This window comes from Nycticebus coucang, chromosome 3 (genome assembly GCF_027406575.1).
Source record: "Nycticebus coucang isolate mNycCou1 chromosome 3, mNycCou1.pri, whole genome shotgun sequence".
NCBI classification, from domain to species: domain Eukaryota; kingdom Metazoa; phylum Chordata; class Mammalia; order Primates; family Lorisidae; genus Nycticebus; species Nycticebus coucang.
The window spans coordinates 160417310-160429675 of NC_069782.1; the positions used below are offsets into that span (position 1 = coordinate 160417310).

At 55.1% G+C, this 12366-nt stretch overlaps 1 protein-coding gene across 15 annotated transcripts in view; it reads right to left on the bottom strand.

Moving 5' to 3' along the window:
- CFAP46 (cilia and flagella associated protein 46) overlaps window positions 1–12366 on the bottom strand; it is a 105801-nt gene that overhangs the window by 75167 nt on the left and 18268 nt on the right. For 13 of the 15 annotated variants that reach the window (XR_008378849.1, XR_008378851.1, XR_008378850.1 and 10 more), the window contains 8 exons: window positions 9688–9916; window positions 9303–9423; window positions 7904–8027; window positions 7182–7315; window positions 6371–6498; window positions 4946–5079; window positions 3221–3433; window positions 1750–1915 (listed from right to left, as the gene is read on the bottom strand). Coding sequence is in view for 12 of the 15 variants with exons in the window: in XM_053584427.1 (XP_053440402.1) it covers window positions 1750–1915; window positions 3221–3433; window positions 4946–5079; window positions 6371–6498; window positions 7182–7315; window positions 7904–8027; window positions 9303–9423; window positions 9688–9916 (1249 nt within the window). In the remaining 3 variants the exon portion in view is untranslated. Of the gene's footprint in view, window positions 1–1749; window positions 1916–3220; window positions 3434–4945; window positions 5080–6370; window positions 6499–7181; window positions 7316–7903; window positions 8028–9302; window positions 9664–9687; window positions 9917–12366 lie in introns of those variants that run through there. The other 2 variants (XM_053584438.1, XM_053584437.1) reach the window with 2 other exon arrangements.

Here is a 12366-nt window from a genome sequence, read left to right on the forward strand (position 1 = left end):
TTATGAAATCTGAATTCTACATGGGGGACTCAGCCAAGATCAAAATCACAAAAACATGAGCAGAGCCAGCCCTTAGTCCAGACTGTGAAGGAAGTTTAAACACACACCCATCCTCATGCCTGATGGAGGCTCTGAGGCAAGGCTGGCAGGTGCCCCTCAGAACTGGAGAAGCTCACACCCTTAGCTGAAGACACAGTCACACACCCAGCAAGACAGAGTCAGGGGAAAGAGGAAGGGGGAGGGGAGGGAGAGTAGCAGAGTAGGGGAGAGGCAGGGAGAGGGGTAGGGGCAGTCATCCTCACGGCTCTGGCAGGCTCCCACCAGCCCTGGCTGCACCCTACCCCAGATGTGCCCCTATCCAGCAGATCTCGAGTACACCCTGCCTGCCCACCCCCAAGGTCAGAAAGCACCTAGAACCCCCCCCCCCCAGTGGGTGAACAGTGAGGGGTGCTCACACCCTGAGCTGGCCTCTTCCCCTGGGGCTGGGGTTAGTTCTGGAGGGCTGGACCTGTCGTGTGTTTTGTGCCCACGGATGGGGACGTGCAAGCTGATGCCCTGGAATGGGAGCTGTGCCTCAGGGCCCTCCCTGAGTGCCAAGTGTCCAGGGCACATGTCTCCCATCTGTGCCCCAGTTTCCTCCTCTTTAAGTGGGGATGAGACCAGGACATGGGTCATGTGAGGCCCAGTGAGGCCTGCTCAGAGCCTGGCCCAGAATGGACAGAGCTGGTCACCAACAGTGACCACCTGCTGACCAGATACATTCCCTCTCTCACTGGTTTTCACCCCTACAGTATAAGGTGAACACCTGTTCCCTGTAATACGTTCAGGCAGCTAGAACTCCCAGAGCAAGACGCCCTGCCCTACTCTCCACCTCCTTCTAGCTGTGGGTCGAGCCTGGGCTGCACGGACTCTGCACACTGACCCCCACAGGCTCACAGCTGGCTGCTGTCCTGCCCAGGGCAGCTGCCTGCTCTGGCTCCTGTGCTCGGCAGAGCTGTCCTCAGCTGTGAGGATGACTTTTGCCATGCCCCCTTCCTCCCTGCCAAGCCTTCCTGTCACTGACAGTTTTGTCCTACATTCTCTTGGAGCACCAGCTCAGTCTTTTTCACTCCTGGATCCAGCATGCAAGCTGCCCTGGTGCTCTGCCACCCACTCTTTGAGCCTCCGAGAAGGAAGCCCTAACCCTGACATGGCCCCTCCCTGGGTCCCTCCCGTTGAGCCTCACACCTGTTCAGCCATCCTTGCCTGGGCCTGAGGCACAAGGGCCTTCACCACCCTGGCTGCGGCCCACACAGTGAGTGCTCAAAGCATTTCTTAGACTCAGTGAGAAACCTGATTTTCTTCCAGGTTTCATAAGATTCTTCCAAGTTAGAAATGGATGATGAACCATTAAACATTTTACAACACCCATCAACAAGAACATTTTTTCTCCTCTATTTTGGATTACTATAACAAACACACATTCATTAAATTCCACAGGACAGTGACCCTCTAAGGCTCTCCAGATCCTTCCACACACTTAATATGTGGTCTGCCAGTTTACTGGGGTCGCTGGTTCATGGGGCCAGGTCTGTGTTTCTCTTGGTTTGTTCTGCCCTGGCACAACGTGCCGGGCCCTGCCCTAGCCAGCCCTCTGGCCTTGCCCTGCTGCCTCCATTCAGCCATGGTTTAGAGCTTCCAAGTTCTGCTGGAAGCCCCAGAGCTCGGTGCCGTGGGCTGGCCCTCCCCTTCTCCCTCTCCTGGCCCTACCTCCACAGCTGCTTTGATCTCAGCGCTGCCTCCCGCATCCACGGGGGTATGGAAGATATTCGGTCGTGCAAATCTTCTTCCCTTCTCCACCATCTGGGTTGGGATCCAGTTGATAATCAGGCCGCGGGCCAGGGTGTCACAGAGCATGGCCAGCATTGCAGGGTCCCTGGAGAGAGTGTGCTGGAGGTGAGGCAAGGCCCCCTTGGTGTGGGGGTGTCACACCATGGCCTTGGGTCCGAGGAGACAGGCTGGGGATGACCAAGTATGCATAGCCGGGTGACTCGCCTCGGGAACTCAGCAGGAAAGGGGGTTCAGGACCTTCTCGGGGCTCTCTGGGAAGAGCAGGTCAAAGGCTCTGCTGCCTGAAGGTGCTGTCTCCTCCCATGGAGGCTGCACGCTAAGGTGAGAGTTGCACCCTCACTGGACTGGCCAGAATATCCCTGAGGAGCTAACCAAGGGCAGAAAGGCCATGGCATTTGCTGTCAGGACATCTGAGAGGCTATCTGGGGTGGTCAAAGCCTTTATATCCACTAGCAGGTCAAACAGGTCTACACCAGAACCTCATGCTTCTCACTGGAAACACGCTAGCACCGAACACTTAAAATCATCAAAACTGGTCACCGTGTGCCAAGAAGTGGGTCTTTGGGGTCTGGCCTTTGCCTACAACAGAAGCACGCAGCACCCGGGCTATAAGCAGAGGTGCTCGGCAGGCTCTGGTGCTGATGGCCATGCTGAGTCCCAGGCCTCCCTCTGCCAGGGGGCCTCATGCAGGAACTTATGTCACAGTCTGACATCTTTGTTACGCATAATTAAAAAATCATAATATGTGTGTGCTGCTGGGTTCTGAGTCCTTCTATCATTTCTATTTCAGTATCTGGTGAAAAAATTAAAATCCTATTGTTTAGACTAAAAACCAAACCAACAGAAAATACAGTCTTTTCGTCTCTGTTAGATAAAACCTTGACCCCACTTGATGTTTTCAAATTTCTAATTTTAGCCGGGGAAAACAGCAGTCTCTCACAAGTTCACATCTCTCTGGCTAAAAAAACATACAGATTTTTTTAACACCTCCACCCCCCCCAAAAAAAAAACCCTAAAAAGCTAGAATGAGACTTTTATGCAGAGTTCCTCTTTTTTCCTGAGTGATCTAGACCTCAGACAAACCTTTCTCACAGCCCATGCCTGCAGCCCATGGGCAAGACTGGTGGCTCCACTGTGGCCTTCAGCCCCACCAGTGCCTGGGTAGGCCCAGGTACCCCACTGAATGCACAGGCCTCCTGGGCTCAGACGTGAACGTCTGGCTAACAGGTGCACAGTGCAGGATAGAGGCCTGGGGGTGGTCCTGCTGGTTTCCCTGTGGCTCCCTTCACTCCTAGAGTGAACATGGAGAACTGCAGGCCCCTCTGAGAGGCAGGACCAAGCTCCCTGCCTCCCCCAGGTCTGGACATGGCGTGACGCAGCCCACACACACCCACTGTAACCCATGTCCTTGACGATGCTCAAGAGGTGGTACAAGCTGTCTATGAGCTCCCTCTGCCGCCCGGCCAGGATGAGGTGGTAGTTGTGGTTCAAGATGTAAACGATCGAGTTCTGCACAATCCAGGGCTCCTGTATCTCCTGCCCAATCTCTGCAGAGCGCAGCCAGTTATTCATGGCGTACTGGGACAGGCTCTCAATCCAGCTTCTATAAAACACACACCACGAAGCTCTTGGTTTGAAACAAAACCTCCTCTAGACAGACAAGGCCTCAGGGAAGCGAGTGCAGGGTCGTCCATGGCTCGCAGCACTCTGCGGAGCCTGGGGAGCTGTCCTGCCTGAGGCTGGGCTCCCCACCCACACCTAGCACCCTCAGCACTCCCACCTTGAGCATCCTGGGCCCAGCCCTGCTCTGCCCATTCCTCTGTCCCACCCGCCCCAGTCTGTCCTCATTCCCCTTGGATACCTACAGTCATCCCTGGCTACTCTGTGTGGCCTGAGCTCCCACCCCTGCTCTCAGCTGCAAACCTGCTCAGCCCTCCCACCCAAGGCTCTTTCCAGGCTTCCTGCACCCACCCCTCCTACCCACCCACCCCACCCCCTGTGGCTGAGGGCCCATCACATGCAGGCTGCCCTTCCTCAGGGAACCCTTGTTAGCACTGTGCAGGTACAGCTGGTATCTGTCTGCCCTTGGTAAAGGCACAGGTGTAATTTGGGCTTTGTGAGCCTTGTGGTCTCTGCTCCATTTCATTTTGACATTTTTAAAATATCAAAGCTACTCTCAGCTGGTGGGCTGGACAAGCACAACCTGGCCTAGTTCTCGGAACCTCTTCTGTCCATTTGTAGGACAGCCAGAGGGGAGAGTGGGGAGCCCTGCTCCAGCCGAGGGCCTGGGCCCGGGCAAGTGTCCCTGCACTGTGCCTCACAGGACACTGGGCCCTCCGGCAGGGAGCTGAGGCCTGACAGCTGCTGATGGACAGATTATCTTGAAGTGCCAGCCTGTCAGCACTGAGTAATTGCTGCCGCAGTAACTGCTCCCTTCTCCTCCCTCCTCCTCCCTCCTAAGGGCTGGGTCCAGAGTGAGTACAGCAAATACATAAAAATTACAGGAAAGAGGTTTTTCCTCTCCTTCACATCATTGGAGCGAGTTGAACATACACAGGAAGGACATTCCATCTTTCCTACATTCACTTTTTAAAATACGGAATTTTAGACTGAAAAAATAGCTAAAGTCATCACTGTTAACACAGCACCCCAATTTCATGATTGTTTTTGAACTTGGAATCCCATATGGGCAGATCTTTTGAGATGTTCTATACAAATTAATCTTTCTTGTTTCTACTGGAGGGAGTTATCAGGGCGTAAAAGGCTTTGGGCAGCTTTTCCCACAATGGAGATGGTTCTCTGCTCTTTCTCCGAGCAGCAGCTTTGCTCCCTCACTTTCCCCGACACAGCCCTTCACAGCTGACTACTGACAGAGAGACTACCTGCAAGGAGCAATGTCCATTACCACACCCTGGAGAAGAAGGTCCTGGACTCCGACTCACGCACACCAGCAGGCCATGCTCCTGGCCTTTCTAGGACACAGATAAGTCTGCCAGCACCTCACCTCATGCTGGCTGGGTCAGTCACTGCGTGAAAGCCGAGACTTCCCATGTGTGTGCGGGCATCCCCCATGGCACCTACGGGCAGTGCTTGTGGCCAGCCTTGGACCCCCTACCTGTACGCGATCCAGTCCGCACTCTCCTCAGGGGGCTCAGGCACATAGCCGGCCGCGTGCTGGCTCAAGTCCTCAGGGGGGACAGGCTGGTCATTCAGCTCCACACCTTCTGACCGCAGAAAATGGACAGTGGCCTGCAGAGGGAAGTGTGCAGCAAGCCGGGGCAGAGGCAGGGCTTGAGCCTAGGTGGGGACATACTGCCAAGGGCTTTCCCTTCAGCTTTCAGTTTGCAAATGATGAACGCAAGGCAGAGAGACTCATGTGGGGACCTTAGGCGGCCAAAGTCTGCCCCAACAGCCACCCCAGGGTCATGGTGAGGAAACCCCGCACAGGTTGAGTCTTCACCAACAGACCCGTACACCAGAAGCACAACACACAGCCCATCATCCCCAAGGAGGGACAGCAACATCCTGCCACCATCACACATGTGAGAAGCACCCAAGCCCCCTGCCTGCTCAGTAGCCGGCCCACTGGGAACAGGCCAGCAGGGACACAGGGGAAGGGGTTGGGCAGCCCCAGGCATGGATAAGTGCCCATGGCCATCCCATGGCCAGGACCGCCTTGCTTCTATCTTCTTCAGCCAACTCCACCCCATCAGACGTCTGGTCAGCTGTCCATACAGGTGTGTCCCTGGCTCATGCATGGCAGGTGTTCCTGACATTGCCAGCCAGTGTTCCAGCCTCTAAGGCTGACAGCCACCTACTGAGCACCGTCCCAGGCTACATGGTGTCCCAAGCATCACCCCTGGCATTGGCATGGATGCAGGGCTGGGAGCTCAGGCCAGGGGGCTGGGGTCGGGCTTTGGTCTGGCTTAGTCACTTTTACCTGCTGACTGGTGTGGGCGAGCCGGTGTCTCAGTGTCATGTAAGTGTGGGAAAGGGCCTGCCAGGGGCTGGGGCTATCAGTCCAGGCCCAGGCCTTACCCCTGTCCATACCACACCTTGTCCAAAGTGCTTCTGAAGTCTACCCTGACTTAAATATCCCCAGAAGAATCACAATAACCTGGCATATCTGTGTAACCTTGATTCACAGTTCAGAAATTACAGCTCGCCACCTCCCCACAGCGAGCACTTCCTAGGGTGACTCAATATTCACTGACTGGACATGCACCATCCATGTAAGTCAGTACAGTCAGCCCAGTTCCTTACGGGACCACCTCTTATGGTTACCAGTGTGAGATAGCCCTCGGGTGGTCAACTCACAGAGGTTCTACCATTCCTAACAAAAAGCTAAGATCCACACATGACGAGACACATTTTGGTGTCTACCTTTCTCCTAGCAAACCTCCCAGGGATGCAGGAAGCCTCCCTCCCTAACACACTATGCCAAAGCACATAGGTGGGGCCGCAGTGCTCAGGCAAGGACGCGCGCCCCCACCCAGAGCTTGGGGTCATGATGGGCCTGTGCCCGCGACGCAGGACGCACCTCGGCGCTGATGAACCCCACCTCCGCAAAGCTGCGCAGCAGGTCAGGGTGCATCTGCTTCTGCGGGGGGCTCTCCAGCTGGGCCCAGAAGTCTTGCACAGAGACATCACCACCTCTCTTCTTCTTTCCTGAGAAAATGGCAGTCGGTGAAAGTGGTGTCTTTTCTAGCAACAAAAACCAAGAATTCCTGGCAAACTTCTGATGCCTGTACCTCTCTGCAGCTCCTCAGGGCCACATGCTGGGGCTCAGGGAGGTGGGCATGGGCCCAGGGCGGGCCAGAGGAGCTCATCTGTGACCAGTGTCACTGAAGATGCTCCCGGCGTGGCCAGGGTTGTCCCCCCCGGCTTGGGGAAGCACTGGCCTAAGAAACCTGCTCCCACCCATGCCCCCTGCCTTCTGGGGGCCACTGCCTCCTTACTCATATAGGGCCCCACATCCTCCATGCCTGCTCTGTCTCCTGCCTCCCTTGGTGCATCCGTGCATCCCATGTGTTGACCACCTGGCCTGGGCTCTGCCCCCCACTCACTGTGCTGCCCCAGTCTAAGCCTCAAAGACCCTCTAAGTAACCAAAGGTCTAACGTCATGACAGTGCTGGTGGGTCCCTGGCACACAGCCAGCCAGTAGCTGCCCGGGACAGGTGCTATGAATGGTAGTGACTGTGCTGTCTTGCTAGCACCATGAGCAGTACCTTGGGTCAGCCACAAACATTTAAAGGCACCATTCTCCATTTGAAGGCCCCCGTGGACACAAGCAGTAGCCCACCCCTCCTGCCTGGCAGTGAGGGCTGGGGGCCGCGCTGGGGGCTGCATACCCTTCCTTGGCCTCGTCTGCGGCTTCTTCGTCTTGGTGTTGTCGTACAGGAGGCAGAAGCGGCTCGCCGTCCTGCAGACGTCCCACACACCTTGCTTCCGCGCAACTTTGGCCAGTTCTGCCCAAATCTGTATTCTGTTCCCCAGAGACCCAAAGGAGGGGAAAAAATTGAATATGGAGATAGTTGGAATAATCAGAAAAGACCTAGAATGACCACTTATGAGAAAAAGCCAGTAGCGGTTCTATAGTTTCACAGTTGAAAAGAGTGACCGTGGGACAAATCAATGCTCATGGCAAGTGATGGCTCTGGGCGGGGGGGTGTCCTGGGATAGGGAGCAGTTCTCTGGTCACACCTGCCAAGTGTCAGTGGCACCTCCTGATCATGTAACAATGAGAAATGCCACCCACACATCATTGCCCAGGTCAGGGCAGGTTTTCTGGGCTGAGGACCCCTCCAAAGTCAGGAGGCTCTGCTCACTGAGTCCTGACCACCATGCGCCCCACCTGAGCATCACTATCAACAGTGGCTGAGCCCTCCAAGACCGGGGCTTGTCCTTCCCATGAAGAGGGAGGTCTCAGCAGCCGGTGGGCCCCTCCTGCCATCTGGAGCAGGCGGCTCTGCACACGCCCTGACAATTGCACCCCAGCCTTCTTTGCGGGGCTCATGTTTGCTTCTGTTTTGTCTTTTTTTTTTTAACCAAAAAGGACCCTCTCCTTACTCACCTCTCACCCTCATTCTCATTCCCCAAGCGCCGTAAGTGCCCAGCAGCTTTGTCCACACTGACAATGTAGTGACGTGCCTTTGCAGCAAGGAAGCCGAACCGGCCCTTATTCTTCCCGGCAGAAACTGAGAACAGAAAACGGAACACAGGTGCTGTCTGTGGGAGGGGCTGGAGACACGAGGGCCCCAGGTCTGTTCACAAGGATGCTCCTGACCACAGTGACTGTCTGCCCCCTGCAGAGCTGCAACTGGCCTTGCTCATGCATCTGACCCCAACGAGGCTGAGCTCACTGCACCTATGAGCATGGGCACGGCAGAGGCAAGGCTGTCCAGCCTGTCCTTGTGCTGACCTTGGCACAGGAGACCCCAGCAGGAGTCTAGGGCCCTCAGAGCCAGGCAAGATCACTTGACAAGATCCAACTTGAGGTGCCAAGTCAAGGGCATGCTCCCAGCAGCCCCACAGCACCTGCAGGTGTGTGCCAGGCCCCAGGCCTCAGTGGTACCTGCTTAGAGAGTAAAATGGGCCAAGAAAGCAAAACACATGTGTCCAGCAGGTGCTCCTCAAATTTCTTAGGACAAAATGAAACCAAGAACGAGAGTAACCATGGGAGATGATAGAGCAAGACAGACAACAGGGCGTGGGCACCTGCCACGGCCACTGCCGAGAGCTGCTGCCTCCGTGCCCTTTGCAGAATGAGATGGTGCCACTGTGTCTTCCTCTCATTTTGTCCCGACACGAATGTGGCCTCCAGTCTGTGTGACACCTGGCATCAGGTTGGGTGAGAACTGCCAGCCGCTGGCACTAAGCTGGAGGAACATCCTGCACTGGCCTTGGCAGACCCCAGGTAAACTAGGGAGAGTGCATAGGACTCTCCAGTACAGTCACCCAGAGCTGCTGTGGGCTGACGTGAGTCCCCTCAAATAAGACATCCTAAAGTCCTAACCTCCAGGACCTTGGAACTCAGAGTTATATGGAGACAGGGTCTTTACTAGGTAATTAAGGAAAATGATGCCACCTGTTGGACCCTCGTCCAGCCTGCCTCGTATCTGTGCAGAAGAGGAGAAAAGGACACAGAGGGACGCCAGCACAGCACCAGGGAGGGCGGCACCTGCAGCCAGGGACAGTGGGCTCAGCCAAGCCAAACATGCCAGCACTCTGGCCTCAGACTGTGAGGAAATGAGTTCTTGTTCTTGCCACCCAGTCTGTGGCCTCTGTCATGGCAGCCTGAGCCACTGGGGAGAAGAGCACCCTCCTCGGCATCCAGACCACAGCAGTGATGTGTGGGGCACAGCACGGCCCCAGCCCTGTGAGGGGTCTGCCTCTAGTAGCACAAGGCCCTGGGTGGCTACAAGCAGTGCAGCTGGCTCCCAGGTAGGGCCGCCCTGGGCTCAGGCACTCACCTTTGGCCTCATTCTCACTGTCTAGCACAATCTGAAACGTGTCCGGGGCTAAGGCCAAGCCCGCGTTCACCAGGAGGGCCCGCTTCTTCCTGACACTATCTTTCAGGATGGCTTTTTTTGCCTGTGGGAAGGAGAGAGTGACCAGCAAGTTGGCACTTGGCAGAGCAGCACCACCTCTGATTCTTCTGAGAATGTTGCCGGGCACTGCGCAGACAGCTGTGCTGTCCCAGGCCTCCTAGCCTCCAGGTGCCCTGGGCAGCTCCCTCTGTGCTGCACCTGTCAGAGCCCAGCTGGGACCCCATGGATTCCGTGCAATCCCAGGTCTCCCACAGCCACCCTGTGGACCTTCTCAGGGCCTAGCTCCCTTGGCCAGCTACACTGGCACCTGCTCGATGGCCATGGTGGCCCTGTCCTCATCACGCTCGGGGACCTGGTACAGCATGGTGCACAGGTGTAGCCGGCCGAAGGCCATCTGCAGCTTGTCCTGGTAGAGGCCCATGCTGTCCAGGCGCATAGCCTTCAGCAGGTGCTCCATCGCAGGCTCTGGCCGGTCCTGGTCCTCCTCAATGTGTGCCACCTCCATGTGCACTTGGCATCGCAGTAGTGTCATGAGGCTGTGGCGACAGACAGAGCGTCAGAGGGCTGGGGGTGTGGATGGGGGTCTGGGGGTCGCATCTAGGGAGGGGCGAGGAGGAGCTGGGGAAGGTCTGGGAAGGGGAAGAGGGACGGACAAGGGTCTGAGGGACGGGCCTTGGATGGGGGGGCAGGGAGAGGCTGAGGGGTCAGGGAAGGAGGCGGTGGGGAGGGGCCGGAAAAGGGTGAAGGAGGGTGGGGGAGGGGAAGGCTCCAGTACAGGGTGGGGCTGTGGCCCTGTCCCTGACCCCCCCCACCCGCATCTTTGTGGGGATACCCTCTCCTCACTTGAGACCCACAAATGGCGACAGAGGGCCTCGCAGACCACTGGAGACACCAGCCCAGCTGGCTGGAGCTGGTCCCAGGCACCCAGCCCAGCAGCAGCAGCAGCCCAGCAGGGTGGCTGAAGGGAAGGGCCCTGCACTGTCCACTGCTTGCTGCCCTTGTCCCCCACTGCCCCCCCCCATAGAGCCACCCACTCTCCAGGAAGGCCCTGGCAAGGCTGTGGGGCAAGTCCAGAGCAGCTTCACTGCCCCAGCCCCAACCTGGAGCCCACGGTCTCTGCCAGAGCTGCAGCCTCACCACCCTCTCCTCCCTCTCTCTTGGTCCCTCTGCCAAGGTCCTTTCTGGACAATGTGCCACTGGCTCAGAACAGTGGCCATACCCTGGGCCACTGCTGCTGCCTCTGCTGAAATCTCATATTTTTAACATCTCCGTCTCAGTAATTGCTAGAACAACCAGACCAAAAAATTAAGCAACAGAGGGCCGAACCTCATGACTAGAAAATGGGAAGAAGGCTGGGAAATCAAACCTGGCAATACATTAAAAAAAGATAATATGTAGAGAATGCAAGGTTGGGTTAACATTAAAATAATCAATCAGTATAATACTCCATATGAAGGAAAAAAGGAGAAAGTCACATGATCATTTTAATAGATGCAGAAGAAACATTTCACAGCATACAATACCCATCCACGATTTCAAAAATCAAACAAAAAACTTAGCAAAATAGGAAAAGAAGGAAACATCTTCATCCTGTCTCAGGAATCAGTAAAAACTTGCAGCTGCTGTCCCACAGGGCACTGCTGGCTTTCCCCATTAAGACCAGGGACAAGAGCAGACTCCTGGGCCCTCCCCAGGCTACAGCTGGGGACTGGGGCCTCTTCAATGCAAGAGGCCAGGAAAAGAGGGGCTGGGCAGATGGTGTGATGGTCTGCATCGAAAACCCTAAAGCAGGGCGGCGCCTGTGGCTCAGTCGGTAAGGCGCCGGCCCCATATGCCGAGGGTGGTGGGTTCAAGCCCGGCGCCGGCCCCATATGCCGAGGGTGGTGGGTTCAAGCCCGGCCCCGGCCAAACTGCAACCAAAAAATAGCTGGGCATTGTGGCAGGCGCCTGTAGGGAGGCTGAGGCAAGAGAATCGCCTAAGCCCAGGAGTTGGAGGTTGCTGTGAGCTGTGTGAGGCCACGGCACTCTACCGAGGGCCATAAAGTGAGACTCTGTCTCTACAAAAAAAAAAAAGAAAAGAAAACCCTAAAGCATCTACCACCAGTATGATTAGTAAGTGAATTTTGCAAGGTCATAGAATACAAGGTCAGTATCTGAGTATCAGTTGCATCTCTATATAATAGGAAACAATAAAAAATATAAATTTAGAAGGATAATACCGTTGATAATCACATCAAAAACCATAAAAGACTTAGGATTAAGTTTGATGGAAGGCAGGCGTGGCTGCTACACTGAAACCACAAAACACTGATGACACAGCACATGCCCCGATGGGAGGTCAAGTTCATTATGATGTCATTTCTCCAAATTACTTACAGACCCAACGTAATTCCAATCAGAACACCAGCAGTTTCCCCCAGAAGTTGACAAGTTGTTTCCTAAACATCACTTGGAAACACAAAGGTCCTAGAACAGCCAAGACAACCTTCAAGAAAAATGAATTGGAAGACTTAAGGCAACTACCAGTTGCAAGAATCACCACCAGTTCACGGCCCCTGCCACGCGTGGCATGAACTTGCCAACCCATAAAACACGAGAGTCTCCAGAAACAGATGCAGGTCAACTGACATTTACCAGATGTGCCAACGTAATTCAATAGGGAAAGGGTGTTCTTTTCAAAAATGGTTCTGAAACAACTGAAATAATCTGTATTTTTCCATACAGAAAAAATAAAGCTCAACCCCACCCCCCGATACCATGTACACAACTTTGTTCTCAGTGGGCCGCTGAATACTATAAAACAGTGTCTCTGCAAGGGCAGTCCAGAAACCCTGAGGGTCTCTAAGAGGGTCCATAGGTCACACTACTCTCACGCTAATCCTGAGATATTACTTTCTTTGTCCACTCCCATTTTCTCATGAATACACATAAAAGAATGTTCTAGAGATGTGTGGCACATGGCATGTCACCACTCTGGCGTCTAAGG